General features: G+C 36.9%; 2 protein-coding genes across 2 annotated transcripts in view; one reads left to right on the top strand and one right to left on the bottom strand.

Annotated features, from left to right (window-relative positions):
• Positions 1 to 3,337: 3,337 nt before the first annotated feature.
• LOC131683442 (SAM50-like protein CG7639) lies at positions 3,338 to 5,959 on the bottom strand. Its single transcript, XM_058965435.1, has 7 exons — positions 5,711 to 5,959; positions 5,212 to 5,384; positions 4,978 to 5,159; positions 4,778 to 4,916; positions 4,124 to 4,664; positions 3,940 to 4,066; positions 3,338 to 3,880 (listed from the first exon to the last, which is right to left on the bottom strand). Exons 1-7 carry the CDS (start codon positions 5,729 to 5,731, stop codon positions 3,729 to 3,731), a joined length of 1,335 nt encoding a protein of 444 aa, XP_058821418.1. The 5' UTR covers positions 5,732 to 5,959; the 3' UTR covers positions 3,338 to 3,728.
• Positions 5,960 to 12,535: 6,576 nt separating this feature from the next.
• Positions 12,536 to 18,767, top strand: part of LOC131683441 (OTU domain-containing protein 5-A) — a 51,594-nt gene continuing 45,362 nt past the window's right edge. The window contains exons 1-2 of the mRNA XM_058965433.1: positions 12,536 to 12,948; positions 13,020 to 13,102. Coding sequence (XP_058821416.1) covers positions 12,802 to 12,948; positions 13,020 to 13,102 — 230 coding nt within the window. The 5' untranslated portion in view covers positions 12,536 to 12,801. The remainder of the gene's footprint in view (positions 12,949 to 13,019; positions 13,103 to 18,767) is intronic.

Raw genomic sequence — 18,767 nt, 5'->3', positions numbered from 1 at the left:
ATACATAGCCGATACCTTCCCACCTACTTAGCTTGCCAGGCAGAATCCCAGCTGATTCTGTCGATGAAAGGTCTGGTCCGAGAATTTCTCTTGCCCACCTACGTCCTTTCTTCTCAGGCAGGCAAAACGATCTGCAGCTGCTTCGGCAGAAAATATTATCGTTACAGTTGAAACCTGGAAAATCCAACCAGCGACAATCGTTTTTCCTCTTGTTTAGTGCCAATCCATAATGTCGGAAGTACAGCGCACTACTTCCGACGTGATTCCATTGTTTTGAACCAGAGAAAATACGATCGGATCGTCGCTGGTTGGATTTTCCAGTTTTCAACTGCAACCACACGTAAATCAGTAAGAATAATCAAATTTTGGTTTCAATTAACAATTTTCCCGTTTGATATAGTGACAAGCAAGATTCAAGTTTGATTTAATCAATACTGTTGCTTGAAATTATTTACAAATTCATTTGTTGGCCTTTCAATAGTTTCAACAAATATGTCGTTTTGAACAACAAAATCATGATAAGATTAACCTAACAAACAGGTTCGAAGAAGCAAAAAAAAACTCTTTAGTATTAACCAAAGAAGAGCACAACGTAAATTTAGTTGAAATCTAACAAAGATTCTATTGATTTTTAACACAGATTTAACAAATTTTATTTTATTTCAACGTTTCTATTTAAAATGCAAACAGAAGTATTTGTTGAACTAAACCAAATATTTGCTTTCGAGAAACGCCCATTTCAGTTTGAAACAGTCATTCGTCAAGTTTGAAATTCTACTGAACGTTTTGTTGTTTTAAAAAGGCCTGATTCTTCTGCGTGCAGAATATAGATCACATCTTCGGAAGTTGTTGGTATTGACTCTCCAATGGATGGATGGAGTATATACCTACTCACTTAATTTTTTTAGCGAACATCTGTAAACTTTGGTCGAGATTTGAACAGCTGAGCGCTCGGTAATGCTCTTCGCAAACTTTTGATATACCGTAAATCTCGGTATTTAGATTTTGACAGCGAATATGCATCTGCCGAGATTTGCAGTATTTATAAAAATAAAACTTGTCGAGATTTTCGTCAAAAAATAGTGCCGAAATGTTCGATATTCATACAAAAAATTGCCAAAATTCGCGGTATTTATGCAAATTGGTAATTACCGACATATCCGGTTTATTTTTACGACCAGTAGGGCCATTACGAATCTTTTTTTTTAATTATGTCCAAGCAGAAATTTTTTTCGGAAGGAGAGGGGTCAAACAAAATATAAATATTTATTTTTATTAAAACAAAAAAAATATTTTTTTTCATTTTACATCTTCCTTTGATCGTTCTCGTGGAATTTTGCGCAGGGTGATTTCAGATAGCGGGGTATGAGTTGTTTGTTTTTCTTAAGCGATTCAAGCAAACATTACTGAATCAATCTAAAGTTCATATAAGAAAGGGATGCTTTAGTTTTTCATTTTAAATAATTTTATGAACAGTACAATTTCTAATAGTGGTTTAATCTGTTTCTAAATTCTCAATAACAGCTTCAATGTTCGCTAAGAACTTAATATGAACATTAAAGAGTATTTTTAGGGTATTATCCGAACTTTTGGTTGCTTGTATAGATTTCGTTTCGTCTTGGTGGTGCACCGAATTTACACCAAAAGCATGAAAATCGGTTAAAGATGACCCTGCCTGATAGCTATGCACAGAAACAGGATTGTAACATTTTACTTATGGCCTTTTGGAACACATTCTGGAATGAATTCAAAGGTGCTCCACAAATGTAAAGTGTGGGCAATGGATTTATCTAATTCTGATATGGTTTTCTCTGACATTTTTTTCTATTGCATATTTCGTATACAGTACAGTAGCCTGGCGAACGTACATTCTGTGCATACTATAATTTTTCAAGATCTATTGGAAACGGCTGGTTTGGTTCATCGCTTATGGACTTGCAGATTTGCTTGTTTGGTACAGGGTAGTCATTCGGATCTGTTCCGTGCACATCTTCAAAGTCCTTGCACTTTTCCCCATCTTGTTTCGCAGTAGGTGGGTAGGGGCACGAGAAAGTCCACACTTGTCCATGGCAAGGGGGTGGGGGTATTGGAAATATCCACGTGAACTTTTCATTAAATTTTTCTCTTTTAGGGTAGTTTCGGGAGAGATGCCGTGCATTTCTACAAAACAATTCTTCATCAAAGTAAACCATACAATATATGATGAAACCATTTGGATCAATTGCTGATGAAACCATTGTGATCAATTGCTACAAGTATCTAAATTACACTGAAATGGTTAATGGTTTTTATCATGAAAAAGGAAATCATCAAATTTTCACGAACATTTTTGAAAAAAGTTCAATTCGGGAGAGATGTCGAATATGCGGGAAACCACTGTGCTCCTAAGCTGTAAAATGGTAAAAAAATGTATTTTCGACTCTCGTTGATGTTTTCGTGATTAGTTGTCTTCAGCTAAGTTTAATGAAATTAATTAACCGCGCTCTATGTCGAATGCGATGCGAAAAATATAACCGTACATCAAATTTCTACGCAATTTGCTATGTATTATGTTCTGTCCGTCCGGGAGTCGCACTCAAAAAAATTCTCATCTTTTGTGATTTCTCTCCTGTTCTTGGAAAAAACATGCAACACAAACTGTTTGCTGCGATCTCTCTGTCGCATTTGCGGACGCATGAGTAGTTGGGAAGACTGCTTTTTACGCCGAAGTTTCTTTTTTTACATAGCATGTTACAAAATAATTCAATGCCTTCGGTATTTTTCGGCCGTTTTTGAGAATCAAAATGCCATTGGACGCGGAATTAAACTTTAATTTGAATAATCATTGGAAGACGGACGTGCTTCTACAAATATGTTTGACCCTTTGCATATTCTGAATGAAAAAAGAATGGTCTCTTCTTAACGTCGATTTCTTACCTTCTGTAGGGAATCGAAAGTCTTCTCATAATGGTTAAGTCCATTTGATATAAACATTGCATTAAGGCCGGCCTGGTTATTAGGACAGTGACTTCGGAACATGGTTTGTCCTGTAAACGAAATGGGTCATCGGAATTCAATCGAGCTAACACCTGCCCAAATCCTGGAACTAAGATATTTGCATGAATAAATACATAGAATCAAGCTTTTTTGTGTGAAACGGTATCAGCCATTGGAAGTTGGGATGGTCAACACACAGCGTGTTATCTCATACCTTTTTTCTTTTTTCTAATTATTAGAACTGTTCTTAATTCTAATCCAAATCGTTCTATATTTTTTCGAACATTGTCCAGCTTCTGGCTCCATCGCTGTGCATCCTTTTCAAGTCATCTATCCATCGAATAAATTAACAATAACCATATTAACAAGCGATAGTTTATTTCTCATCGAACTAAGATGTGATTATAATTTGGTGGATGTGGTAATAAATAACACTGATTTAAATTTTATCAAAAGTTCATGTATGTATCAGACTGATCGGATTGGCAGAAAATGATACAGGTTAACAACGAAAACCAATGATACTAAATCGCGAACCAGTGAAATGTATATAGAAGACTATATTTCGTTTTAAGTGGCAATTTTTGAAAAAATTCTCTCAGCCTATGTTCAATTTGCTTAAACTACCAAAAAAAACAATGTCGACTGATTTACGAAATGAGACTATTCGCTGTAACATATTTGACCGATTTCTTTATATGTGAGGAGAAAAGCTATCGGTACCAAGGCTGTTTTCGGTTATTTGCATCTACCTAAATGAATTCATAGCCAATGCCGAACTGAAAACCTTGTTTATAACGATCTCCGGATTCGAAAGAAAGGGGTTGGCAGTAATTAAATTCAATGCGTGCTCTTTGACCTATCCTCACTGCAAGTCCTGCACCCGCCGCACTCCGCAATTTGTCTAAAAAATAAGTCATAAATATTCTTCACCCCCCTAGATATTTATATTTGAAATATTACCTGTAGTGAAAGTATTACACGTTCCGAAGTTATAAAATAAATGCGTTCTAAATAGGTTTCCGAAACCGCCAAAGTAACTGTTGAATGGAAGTGGGCTCCACAGATGCATTCCTGATGTCCAATATGACTGTAAATGACATTCAAATAAATTATATCTGGTCTAAAGTAAAATACTTCATTATACCTGACAACCAACGGCAACTCCTTCCCGATAAGGACATGCACCAGCAATCTCAAACCCTCGAAGTGATTGAGGTCCTCCTGGGAAGAACAACTGATTGATCGGTATTGACTCCTTAAGTTTATCATTCACAATCACTCCGACACGTCCGCACATTTGCAGTGAAATTCCAGCAAAAAGTGGCACATTCAACTCGCAATGAACATCGCTTTTCACCAGACCGAATTGAGTTAGTGTACTGCCCATTAACTCATTCGTCGTTTTTATAAAAACACCATTTGTGGGGAATACATTGCTATCGCGCCCTTCGTAAATACCAATATGTCGAACGATGGCTGCCAGTCTAGGCCCGCAGTGCTCCCGTATAAAAAACGGCGTCAGTTTATCCATGGCGAACATTTCCTTCATTCCAACTTCATACTGCAAACTGTTGCTTAATCCAAAAGGCAACGTAAAAGAAAAATCTAGCATGACACCAGTTTCGTCAGTGCGGAACCTGGACCAAGGCGTGGGTGACGAGTGCTTGAAAATCGATACCGATGTCCTGAAATTGGATGATTAGCGTATTTAGCTATGGTTGTTTTCTTTTCTAGTCAAAAAACCTTTTACAAAAATTTGACAAATGTCCTGCAAAACTGGATAATCATGTTTACTCACTCGGGACTATATTCACCAACGACGGTGTGGTAGTATGGTTTTGTTAATCGAAGATTAAGTACACTACTTTTCACGTAGCTGTAGCTATAATTTAAACTTAAACGTTCTCCTCGGCCGAGCATGTTTGGCGATGTCAGTTCTGTTAGAGGATATTTTTTCAGCATTATTTGAAAATCGAAAAGTAGAGGTGGAGGTTATACCCGCTGTAGCCGCTCCATCGTTTTGACCAAGCTCAGTCCCAATACTGCCAGTTAAGCGGGAAAGCTCATCGCCCTGAAACGTTATTTCGTATCCATTGTTTGTAGCACCATTTCCTTTGCTAACATCAATGTTAATCTTCATATTTTTGAAAATGCCTAACTGCATAAGGTTATCCTTGGCGCTAAAAGAATAGCAGTTTATATTACTGCTGATAGATTGACTACATTACCAACTTTGTAGTTTCTATGATGACATCCTGAAAATTTGTCGCCTTGAATAAACTCCTGATAGCCCGCTGCACATAGTCATCGTGGGTTCTACTAAGTCCCGTAATATTGATGCGATCGACTCTGGCCTTAAACTGTGTGAAGTCGATGTTGCCTTTCTGGCCAGCTGCTGACGGCTCCTATATTTCAACATAAGACGGTATAATTTAGTTATTTTTTCAACTAAGACAAAATTGTACTAGCGGGTTATCGTATTCAATAAAATCGCAAATTTTCAAAACTTTGGGCCCTATTCTGTCACATCACCTAGTGACTAGAAGAAAATTTCCTTCAAGTCACTGAGTGACGTGACTGTGAGAATAGCGCCGTTGATTACAATTTTGGATTCGAGTTATCAAGTAGTACACTAACTCCGTTTCTAAACTGATATCATTAGATCCATACATATTAATACGACATAAATACTGCAGATGATACATACTTGTGTTAGTACAGTACCACTTACCTTAGATTTACCGCTTCCCATTACTGGAGCAGCACTGGATTATGTAATCTTTTTGCGTTGATTTATAATTTTATTACTTATTTGTGGTAGGTAACACCGGCATTTGGTTTTGATTTATGTTGAGTTTCTATTCATAGTTTTCTTATCCTATTTTCGTGATAATCAATGCAACATGCGAATAGTCGATTATAGACTGTATGTTGATAGTTAGGCGGACTGACAGGAGCTAATCTGGTTGTCAGAGATGCCAGGTACTTTTTTCAAATGTCTGCGATAATAATTTTAAAAGTCTGCGAAGAACAAAAAATGTCAGGAAAGCTAGTGTAACCAAAAGCCTTTATATTCAAAAAGCTGCAAATATCTGCAACCAAACTAAGAAATCTGCAAATATCTGCAACCAAACTAAAAAATCTGCAAATATCTGCGTCATCGAAAAAATCTGCAGCTTAAATTAAAAGTCTGCCAATTTGCAGACTTGTCTGCAAATCTGGCATCTCTGGGTTGTCAAACCACAACCTAAGACAATGTTTGAATAAAGACACGCGGAGAGAAATCATTAAATTTGGCTGCACGCTTTACTAAACTGTAAAACAAAAAAAAAAGCAGAGTTATTGTTTATAGAGTTTCTATGCAAATGATTTCACTCACACTACACTGAAAAACAAAAATATGCGTAGTTAGCATACTTTCTATTCCCGTCTCTTTCCTTCTGTTGTGATTTTTATGCATGAATTTCTAATAAGCATTCAATGAGTGGATAGACCGAATATGTCCAATGCATAAAATTTACAGCAGAAGAAACGAGATGCAGATAGAAAAGTATGCTATCGATGCATAAATAAAAGTCTGTGTGTACTTAAGGATTTGTTTTCTTCCAGCTGTCATATATAAAACTGTCAGCCAATTTAAAATTTTGAATTAGCTCTCGTAAAGATTTACAATGGTGTTGAAATGATCTACACACTTAATTTAAATTATTGGGTACAGTAAAATTTTACTGGGTTTTTGAACAGCAAACCGTTCGGTAATCAATTCAGTAAAACAATTCGGTTACCGAACTCTCCGCAATCCGTTCTATCCAAACGTCAAAAAATACTGGTCAGTCAGTAGTTTCCTCGATTTGACAGATGATTTGCTGTACCTGTTTTGTAAGCTTTTGACGAGGTTCGGTAATGTTGGTACAATTTTGCCGAACAATCAGTCAGTTTTTTACTGGATAATGTTTATATACCGAAAAAAACAAAAGTGCTGATAAATTCAGTGAAAAATATTGCGGGTTTGAGCAAATTATTCGAAAAATTACTGAAAATCGTTAAAAAATGAAAACTTTACCGCAATTTTTTAAATAATTTGCTGAAAGCTCCGTAAAAATATCACTTTACTGTGGTAGTCGTCAAAAGAAATTACCGAACAACTTTTGGCTGGCTTAGTGTGTACGGCGCTGTAAAACTCATTCGGGGGACGTACAATTCCGGTTGGTCATATTCCATCATGAAAATAATCCGACCGAAGTTATTTTCGGTTTGTTTTTCTCCATCTATGACAGGTGGAGGAAAACAAACCGTTGAACACACTTATGCTGCTTTCAGTTTTAGATCAGAGTCGCCCTAGGTTCGCTCTAATATTTACAAAACCCATACAAAAGTGACAGCTCAGAGCGACTCGATTCTAAAAACGAAATCAGCATTAAACAGTTACAGATTGTCAAGTACTATATTGCTTTGAAAGTAGGATTTTTGCAGAGTGTATGTAAGGAGAGTGAAGACAACTGTCATGATTATCCGTCAGTGATATTCCGAACGAACAAACGACCTGTCAAAATACATGAATTTGACTCGTTTGGAATGACACTGACAAATAATAATTGTTCCAATTTTGACAGTGTCGTCACTCTCCTTATATGCACTCAGGATTTTTGATGCACTTCGCTATCACAGTTTTTCCACGGTTGCCAAATGAAATGATACGAAATCGACAAAAAAATATTTTTCGATCAAATATATTATAAAAACCGCGAGACTGGCAGCCATGCAAACCTAGCAGCTAGTAAAAGTAAGAAGAAGTCTGTTTTTGACACTTTTCATTGTTAAAAATCTGTCAGGTCAAAGGAGTTGCACTTTTGATCACACTTTTGATTCATTACACTTTCAAACTATCCCGTTCGATTTGGTATGAACTGTGCAATAACATACTTTCTATTCCCGTCTCTTTTATTCTGCTGTGATTTTTAACTGATTTAACTGCTCAAAACCCACCCGTGTTTCTTTCAAGCATATTATATGCAAGTATATAGTGCTAAAATCTTATTCGCCATTACTGTGATATCCTCTCCGTGGTTAAAGATATCCGTCTGCGTGGTTCAAAACAGCAGATAACCTGCTCATCAGTATATTTTTCATTTTGTTCCATATACATTGATAGCTCCTGGCGGTATAAATATGGCCAACGAAAAAACATTTCTCCATAACAAACTAATTGTATTGGGAGAAATTTTTACCATAAGTTGGATACATATTGCTTTTTAATCTGTAAATAAAATTTTGGGCGAAAAGGTGAATTTTCAATACTTTTTATCATTTTGAAAACTTGTTTGTTTTTTGCTTCACAATAATGCGTCATGTTGAGGACGCAAAATAAACATGTTCTATGACATTTTTTACTCGTTTCTTCAGCAAATTAGCTCGTTTGATGATTTTTGTTTTGATTTAAACTAACAATTTCATATATTTATGAAAAAACCGTTGAAAACAGCACGTTTAAAATTATTCATTTTCCATCATCCATTTGTTTACATGAACTTCACGCACACGAGCTGCCAAACTCAGCTTGCTCAGCTTTGCGGCAAAACCAAAATTATTCATGCGACACCTATACCAAATACAAATTTGTATTTGCCTATACGATTCAGCTCATGAACTGGCAAACTGATACAGTTTGCTTTTTTTCACCCGCAAATGAATCGTAGCAAGTACAAAATAATTAAAAAAAAATATTTGTATTTGGTCGTAGCTTACAACAAAAACTTCATATTTTTCTCGGAAAAAGCTTACCACTGCTAAAATATGAATGAAACGAGTAAGAAATTTAGTTTTATTTGCAATTATTCTGAAATTACAGCCATTTGCAACTATTTCACTCATACATTTCTTCGAAATGTAATCGGGATATTATTGTGGTTATAAAAAATCGTTCCATAAATAAAGTTCCAGCCCGAAACCGAGACCCAATCAGTACCAATGTCAAACTCCTTCATATTTTGGACTACGTAGGAGATTCATTGAAGACTATCAGGGAGAAGGCTAATACAAAGCTGACACTTTCCTATTAACCGGATATATTCTTTCCTCGCGTGATCTGGAGAGTTTTATGAATTTACACCATCTCATGAAGGTTTAGCTTAACTTTGGAGGAACGGGAAATGATGTTGCGTTCTGCGAATAATATTAAAAAACATTATGTTTTACATCCTTTTCGCAAGATGTTTACTCATCATCTTATAAAATGATGGTTTTCCTTCATTTTCATAACCAAATAACAACAAATTGATCGGTGATTTCGACGTCAACATTTCATAATGCATTATATACAATATGCCCATGTTGAGAAAATGGCGACTGAAAAATTACCTCGTACTTTATATTCCCATTTATGAACAGGAGCTTGATTTAAGGACCAAACAACTCAATGCCGTGTTAAATTAAACATTTTTTCCGAATAACATACCAGATTTAAAAAAAAATGTATTTTGAACGTTTTTTGTAGATAAATGTTTTGGTCCCTTTTGAAACATCGCACTGAGTTTGTGCCCTCTCCCATAATCCGTTTTCGGCGAGTCGTTAGCTTATAGCGCGTGCGGGTGAGCCCTTTTGTTTACAGCAAATGATTATGTGACGTTTATTTTGATACCTTTCTTGGTGTTGCGATGTTTTTGTTCCCTTTTTAAGTATAGTCTTTTTCATTAAAAAAAAGGGCCGATAAAATTTTTTTTCCGTTTTGTTGTTTGGTGTATATATGAACCGTTAATTTTTGAGGGAAAGTGAAAGGGAACATACACTGAAAAAAACCCAAACGTTAATTCTATTTGCTTCAAACCGCTTAAAATTCATATTAAGAAGAAATGCTATTTTTATCACGCGCACACATAGCTTCTATGTTTCAACTGTATAAACTATGTATATACACACATAAGTGATATGTGCATATTGTTATAGAATGGGGTTTTATGTGCCTAATAGTTATGAAATGTGAATGTAAGATTAATATTTCTTGTAATTACACACATTAGGTTTATGTGCCAGCAAATAGGGTCTATATGCCTCCGTTAATTGCAAAAATCCATGTATCAATAGGCATAACGTTTACTTTTTTTGAGTGTAAGCAAAACAAGTTATTTTTCTTATGTGCCTTTTCGATAATCCATTATTTTGCCAACAGCCAGGCTTCAGAATCGGCTTATTCAAGGTATGTATAAAGCTTTGATAGTGTCCATTTGAAGTAAGTATTAACCGGAATTGTTTACGTTTTGTTTATCGGCCCATTTGAAATGTTCTCGTCGATTTGGCGTTTAAAAGTTATTTTTTTACCAATGTTTACAGAAAATATATGCACTAGGACAGAACAGAATCAAATCAGCAACTCTTTACTTCAAGCGCTATCTGTGAGCGGTTTCAACTTAAAATCGATATTGCGAATCTTTTCTAAAATCCACATCGTGACATATCAGCCATACACCGCCAAGCCGTGCGCCGAATCACGCGCCTATTCACTTTGCATTAGTGCAAGCGAAAAAACGATTTGACGTTTATTTTTGTTTCGTTCGCACTCATGTGTGGAACATATAGCACAGAGAACAGACATCCATGATCGAACAAAAATATTTAAAAAACGTGTGTAAACATTTGAATTAATATACTAAAAACACTAGCGCCGCCACACCAACCTATCCCAACTATCCGTCAAATCGATTCCGGAACCGGTTCGAAATCCTGGATGGATTCTGCATGAAATCTAGCTCAAAGAAAACAACCGATTCCGACTCTATCGGTTGACGCATTTGAGCTGGAATTCATGCTGGAAGTCCGAATCGGTTCCGGACTAGTTTGACTGGGTAGAGGAATAACCGCTGTCAATTCTGTCGCACTCAGCCACAAAAAATCATGACGACAGTAGCGCACCTGGTTTAGATATCCAAACTACCTTCGAAACCGTTAGAGATTTTACACAAGTTGAACGCTGAAGATGGACGTCTGTTCTCTGTGCATATAGCAACAAAGCGATGAAATGCTACCCGCATAAATCTGTACCACAGATAACAGACGTTTAGGCTCGATTTGAATCGTGTGTAAATACCCGCTGCTGAAATTCCGAATAAATCAGAGATCTGAAACATGTTTGGCAAACGTTTGCAGATGGCGCAGTGATCACTACAATGCAGTTAGAGTGCAGCTGTCAAACACGTGTAGCAAACAGTTGCGCAGATGGCAATAGTGAAACACGGATTTTCAACGTATATCAATTTGAAAGTTTACACAGGTTTTTGAAGAAATTTTGTTCTAGCCTAAACGTCTGTTATCTGTGTCTGTACCATATGCCAACCATTGTATCAAACGTCGAAAAACCATTTTCAATATGGTTCGTTCAACAATAGATTAACCATTGCCTGGTATAATATCGAACATAACCAGTGTCGTTTTTCCATGCTCCACCATATAAACAACGGGTCGTTAAGAACAGTCACCATACCAAAATATGCGATTTTTCATATACATTTTGACAACATACCATTCAGGAACTATACAGATTATGGTGGCATGCATATTTTAGATCTAGCGATGTATAAAGTATTGATGCAGAAAAAAATGTTTTCCCTTTCACATTTCAATTCTTTCGATTGGTGAAATTTCATTTTGTTACACGCAATCTTCTGATGAGAGCTTGGTTGAGACTAACTGGACTGTCGCTTTATCCAACTGAGCTATCGCCGTAATATTGCAAGACGAGGATTTTTGATCATGTTAAGCTACAGGTTTTTGGAGCAGCTTGAACAGATATGCGAATAACAAAGACCACCAGAGCAATATTAACCTCTAGCGCAAAAGTACAATTTAGTATACAAATCTCCAATATAGGACACACGGAAGGTATTGGAAATGGTAACTAAAATGATTATGGTAGTATAATAGTTGAATTATAATGGTGGAATTTATTAGTAGTATTCCCAATATGGTGAGTATTATATGAATAGTTAGGAAATGGTTCCGAACATTTATAGAATGGTATTTATTTATACGGGTAGTTTATCTCGGGATAGACAATAATTAACTGCACGGTTAAATAAAACAACCTGCAGAATAAGTTCTTTTAACTTACTTTTGAGTTGAGCGTCGCTTTCGCACTTATTAGTGTTGTCAAAAACAAAAAGAGAGATTCGACTCAGTCGAGGTCTTCCGTGGAGGAAGGTACTTTTGAGTTGTTTGGGGTGAACTCAAAATTAGGTAAATTCAACTTAAATTTGAGTATAAAAAACCTATCAATGAGTTGTAATTTTTGCCGTGGTTAAATGCAAACTACCTTCAACACGGTTTACCTAATTTTAAGTTCCCCCACGATACCACGAGATTGAGTCAAAGGAACTCAATTTTAGGTAGTTTTTCGTTTCCGTGTGGGTTTTGATTATTTTGTGGCGCGCCCTATGTTTCGTTTAGCCGATGGAGATCGAAGCTAGTTGCGATGCTATAGAAAAACTGGCAACTTTAAATGACACTTATCGATTGTCATTTTCATTTCCATTAGTTTCCTCGAATTTTCCTGCTAACGTCAGTTAGTTGTTGCTCTTTGTTGAGTTGGATTGTTTCTTTGTGTGTGAATTTTCTTTCTCGTAGGTTAAAAACGTAAATATTTTTCTTTTTGTGAGCACGGTTCATCAGACTAGCTAGCTGCAGCATAGAAAGCAAAGCAGTCTTTTTCTGCAGTTGTGTCACGCAAATACTTTTGGAATAAGTGGAAGAGTGAAAAAGTGCCCAAGAAAACGCCATTTGTGGTGGTAAAAACTGTGGATCCATTTACGGAAGTGGGTGCTACTGGTTACTATCATGACGATTAAGCCAGTGGTGAACCAAAAAAACTCGAAAGAAGATAGCCAGGAAGGTTCTTCACAAAACCTGGTGAACAACGGAGCGGTTGTTCGTAACACACATCGGAATGTTGTTCTGAATCAGCTGTCGACGTCAGAGAGTCAAGTAAGACGACACTTGAAACCCGGATCTGAAATCCAACGCATTGACTGGATGATTTATTTGTATACTTCTAGCAACTTCCGAGAGAAAAACGGGTTCACACTCCGCACAGTTTTGACAATGAAAGTGTTCGCCATAGAAGAAGCCCACACAAAAAGTAAGAATCAACTTTATCCCTATTTATGCTAATATGAGGATGTTTATTAGAATGGTTCTTGGAGTAGTAATTTGTTTAGACCTTTTTCTACTTCATGCAGCATATAAATGGTCTTGTAATCCAAACCCCGAAAATTCTACGGGACGATGAAGAATTGCTAATACACGGGAAAATCGCCATCTTATTCATCCTCTCTCGTATATGCTTCAAAAAGCGCACTACTGCTCGCTATTTGACTGGTTGTTGGCATTGATTTTTCCCTTTTATTTCTGTACGTGCGGTGAGAATTTCGTTCTACGCTTTGCACTTGCTCCATCCCTGTGTGCGCCATGTGATGACTGTTTCATAGCTGGAATTTGTCCCAGCAGCACACTGCCAATTTGTTCAGTGGATATACGGGGTTTGTTATTGTGTATGCAGTTTTATAGAAAAATGCAGTATGCTGATGAGTGGACTAACTTGTACTTATAATATTTATTTTTTAAATTACTTTGCACTGTTTATAATAATTATCTACTACATTGCACAATTTCTGACGAACTGTCAAAAATGTCAGCCAAAATCATATCAGTTTTACATCCTAGTTCCAAGATTTATTTCTTTTCGTCAAAAAAGTGCTAACCATTTTCTTAGGGTGGTTCTCAACCGAAAAAATGAGTTCAGAATTTTTTTTTGTGCAATTCCTTTATGTTATACAGGATAATGTTGAGCTACATTTAACGTTAGCCCTTTCCCGCTTATGGTGTTTGTAGAGCACCATAATTAAAACAGCTATAACTTAGTTTTCACAATATTTGTTTACAAAACCAAGTAAGCTTGATAACTGGGGCTATCATCTCTCATTTGAACACTCAGAGTTGTTAGTATTATCAGTAGAACAGAAGTCACTGCAATTGAATTGATTGGAATCTGTTGAAGCAGTGCTGCCAGAAACAGTTTCATTTAAAGGTACATTATGTTTCGATATAACTACGCTGTCTTGCAATATTATTGAAAACTAATAAATCCTATCAATTAATCAATGTCTTCAACAATTTTTCCATACAATTTTAAATATTCTAGAAGAATTGTATTGAGCATTGAAATGTAAAAATTGAGCAGCTTGTAACACTGAAATGTAAAAATTGAGCAGCTTGTAGAAGCACATATCTTGATCAAAACAGGTTTATCGTCACGCCTTCTAATTCTAAAGAAAAATAGTTTCGAAACCCTATATACGGTAGAAAAAAGTTGTCCAAAAAGGGTTAATTTACTGTATCATTTTTATTGTTTTACAGTAAAACTAAATTATATAATATATTTTCCTATAAATAATAATCACTATAGTATTCATTGTCCTACGATTGCTTATAATGTAGTGTTCGTTATTAGTTTTTATTTGAGATACAGTGAAGACCCGGTTTTATCAGTCCCTTGGTAAATTTTAGATGGTCAAAATCGGAACATTTTTCTCCTTTTTATTGACTGAATCTGTTAAAATATTCTTCCTTAGTCCCTACAGTAATAAAAAAAATGCAATGTCTATAAATTTTACGGCACAGAAATCTGATTATAAAGCTATAATAAATATTAATCTTACATTATCATTCAATAAACTCGACGGTAAAACAACTTGTACATCTAACTTTTGTGCCCTTTCAGTGCAGAATTTTAGAAATATTTATATTTCTATTTTTGCATATTTTGCATTTATAAGGGGTTGCACCACTGTAGAACACAAAAATTAGGCACATTGCGGGACTTTTGTGACGTAATCGAGATCTTGTAAAATGGGATTTTAATACTTAATATTTTTGCTTTGATTCTTCAATCGGGCACAAGATTTTTTTTGTCGCAAGATGGCGGCTGAGGAGCATTTTCTCATTGGAGCACAAGAAATGTTTGTTTTCAGGTAATTTTGTTGCAATATGGCGGTTGTACAGCATTTTTCCGTTGGCACGTTTTTTTGGGGAGGGTCTACGGTCGTCTATCCATCAACCATAATTTTTACTTAACATTTAGGTTTTTCGGATTCCTTATGACAATAGCAAGCGACGCGTGAAAATTTCAGAATCACCAAAAATCATTTGTTCAAGTTACGTTTCCAGCCAGCTCCAAAAAAGTGGTTTCGAGAAAAACGCGTTGAAAGTGTGCCGTACGCTCAGGGTATATGAGGCGTTGAAACAGAATTGAAAGTTATTGTCGCGCTTATAATAAAATCTCACATTGCGCGCGTCTGAAGCGGACCCTACACGTGCAGAAATATTGACAATAAACCAATTATTGATCAGTATATTGATCGTGTAAGGACACTTTGAAAATATTGATTCTGTAGAATTCAAATGGGATTGACGTATAGAAGCTGTCTTGTCAATATTTTTATTGACAATATTCTCGACTCGTGTAGGGTACGCTTGAAAGGCGCGTCAAATATAGACTTATCCAGCTGCGTTAGTATTGTGCCGTTTTGACGTTTGAATTGGGAGGAAAACAAATCGTTTACACGGCGAATTGGGAGGAAAACAAACCGCTTCTGGGCTTAAGGGGAGGGCGGTAGTATAAAAATGCGAAATCTCAGTGTGAGTAATTTAAACGTCAGATATCTCAATAGCCGCAGTTGCTCCGCCAGCCGATTTCACTGGAGCCACTAGACAATGAGACAGTCGAACATAAGTGAACTGGAGGGTGATAAGCAGTCCTCTATTGCAAATAAATGTAGAGGGTTTTCTCTTGCATTGTTTGTTTATTTGTCTACCTGCTTTGTGCTTTTCGAAAGCTGCAAGGAATAAGCTTCATATGAATTCATATAGACGGCTGTCACGTGCCTATCTGAATTGAGCTTTCATATAATCGCATATCGTGCGATTATCCTGTAAGACACAATTGGTCACTGCACAGTGACGTCAAGCATTAAATGTGACAGGTGGTGGTCCTGTTGATTATACTTTGAACTTGGAGATTATTCGTATTCTCAAAATGAAATATTGGGAAACATTTGAAATATATTGGGAATCATGTTTTTGGAAGTATAGATGTGCTCTAGAACGCCTTACAATTAAATTGTGCTATTCCCTACTGTGGGAAAATGTATATGAAAGATCTAATAAGTGAACTAATTATTTGTTTATCAATTACTTCTAGTGTTCTCTGAATCGGTAAGTAGTTTTGCTACGCCACATCGCTTTTGCGCGTGCTTAAACTAGGGATAGCCCCGATGTTTGAGTAAGCCGGGCAAACGAGTGGATCACAGGTTCCCTTGCTTCCGACGGCGGGTCGGTGGCCACCTCGCCCGGCGGATCCTCAGCGCCTTTGCGCCGCTTCGGCTCTTAGGCCTTGGTTTTTGAGGGTTAAATAAATAGTCCGGTACTTTCGTGAGCTGGCAATAGATTTATCTTTTTTCTCATTACAAAAACAATCCACAATAGCTTTTTATGCAAAACAAAACAATGAGTAGCAGGGATTAACTAATATGTACTGAGTTTTAATTGATTAGTATAAATAATTTGGAAAACGTGGGTGATCCTAGCTGAGTAGGGTATGCAAACAAAGATCGATGGACTGTCCAATTCAGTCTTGTATCATTTATATTTTGAGCAATATGCTGCTTCAAGCTGTTCTCAACTCCTACTCAACAGTTTTCACGTCGCCACCAGCGTAACAGATTGGTAAGGCCAAACTGATGCGGTGAGGCGAATTAAGGTTGTCTGATATATGGCTTGTTCGCGACAAAATCTGCGAACCTGAAAGCACATAGATCTCTTGCAATATTAAACCAAAAAAAAATGAAATATTTCTCACAGATAGTGACGTATGGCTGTTATATCTAAAATTACAAAATCATTAATATGTTAAAAGCGCTTTCAAAAAGTAGCGATGAAAGTAGTGTGTAATAGAAAAATTATTTTGGGTAGACCAAACTAAAATCAGGGATAGCCAATTTAGATGAATGAGTTATGGAATTTGCGTTTAGATTTCGTCTCATCGGAATCCGACACTAACTTAGTGACAGAATTAAGCTAGCGCCGGATTGACGCTAGCTCCAAAAAGGGAGACACAATTTGTGTTCCTGAGCAAACCGCTAGGGCTAACTTAGTCTTGTCACTATGTCACTGTGTCGGATTCTGTGAGACGAAGAGATGCACCGAATATTCGGTCGACAGAATGTTCGGGCCGAATACCAGCCGATTTTGGTTTAAGCCTAATATAGGGTACGCTGAATAATTGAACCGATTTTCGGCCGAATAGGAAGTAATGGCCTATATATTTTTTTTTATAATTAATAAATTTATTTAGGCCCAAATGCGGTAGCTCGACGAGGCCGATTGTTTGTTTTTTTTACAATAAATAAAAAAAAACAGCTACGTTAAATTTTTGGTCTCGTTCAGGCGCAGCTTTCTGCTGCGTGTTGAGATCCTTTTTCTAGGGGGCGAAATATTACCAGTGTTGTCCACTGCAAGTTGAGGTTCATTTCGTTTGTCTTCTTTCGCGTTATCGTTCACGTCCATGTCCTCATCCGTACTACTTTCCTGCTGCTCGCAGTCGGATGTTCCAGTTTGTGTTTTACTCTTAAGGGTCGTTTTAGTATATTCGTTATCGGCATTCGTTTCGTTGTTGTTGTTGCTGGTTGTTAGTGGTTTAGCGTAAGATGGTTGTGTGCTGATTTCAGTTGGATTTGAGTTTTCCTTAACAGTTTCTACGTAGGAATTTGCCCTGGGTACGTGACTAGTGATGTCTGTTGAAACAGAGCATCGTCCCTTCCTAACACTGTGAAGCTTTAGTAGGAGAGAATTGGCTTGGTCACACGCATTCTCACCACACGAACACCGTTAGGGATGCCCGGGAAAAAATTCCTCCATGTATCATGTGTAACGGAGTCTACTTCTCCGTATTTTTGCAAGCATTTTTTAATCGCGCCGTCAGGGGTACGCGTAGCCAAACCATGGACCCGAACTTCTACAGCGACGTTCTCGATGTACACGGGAATGCTATATTTAACATTGCCGCATTCGGCGGTGTGCTGCATGTTGTTTCGCGAGGCGAATGACTCAGCTTGGTTAATGTTGTTGAACGAAATCAGCACGCAATGTTTGATATGATGCATTTGTAGGGTTTTCACTTCAGCCAAATTGAGTTCCATCTGTACTTTTAATAACTGTTCCACTTCCCGAATGGCTGGTCTTACGGGGCATTTTGAAAAATCAACAGCAACACAGTTTGGCCGCATCTGGGTTGCTTTTTGCTGAGCACCGTCACTCATCACTATATCGCACAGTAGGTATAGGCTATTGTTATATGGACTGCTTGTGTGATAGGCACCGATTGATTTTTAGGTAGAATTGACTGTTTCACTTGCGCGGGACGATTTTTTGCTTCTGCTCATGGCGAGATGTGAAGACAAAACTGAAGTAATGGCCTAATATTCATAAAATATTTAAAAGAAACAAAATAAAATAAAATACATATATGATTTTTTAAGTCGACGCATTCACTGATGATGTCACATCAAATAATTAAAATTACGTTTCATACAGGTGAACATTTCGCCGTTCTCCCGCAGTAGCCGATTACGATGCTGCTCATATATGAGTATTTCGATGGAAAACATTCGTTCGCTCACAACAGTGTATAAGGCTGCAACCCCTCCGTGTCTGAACCCAGAGACTCTGGTTTTTAGAGACGATCTCCG

The sequence above is a fragment of the Topomyia yanbarensis genome, chromosome 2 (genome assembly GCF_030247195.1).
Source record: "Topomyia yanbarensis strain Yona2022 chromosome 2, ASM3024719v1, whole genome shotgun sequence".
Taxonomy (NCBI): Eukaryota; Metazoa; Arthropoda; class Insecta; order Diptera; family Culicidae; genus Topomyia; species Topomyia yanbarensis.
This window is presented reverse-complemented; position numbering and strand designations above follow the sequence as displayed.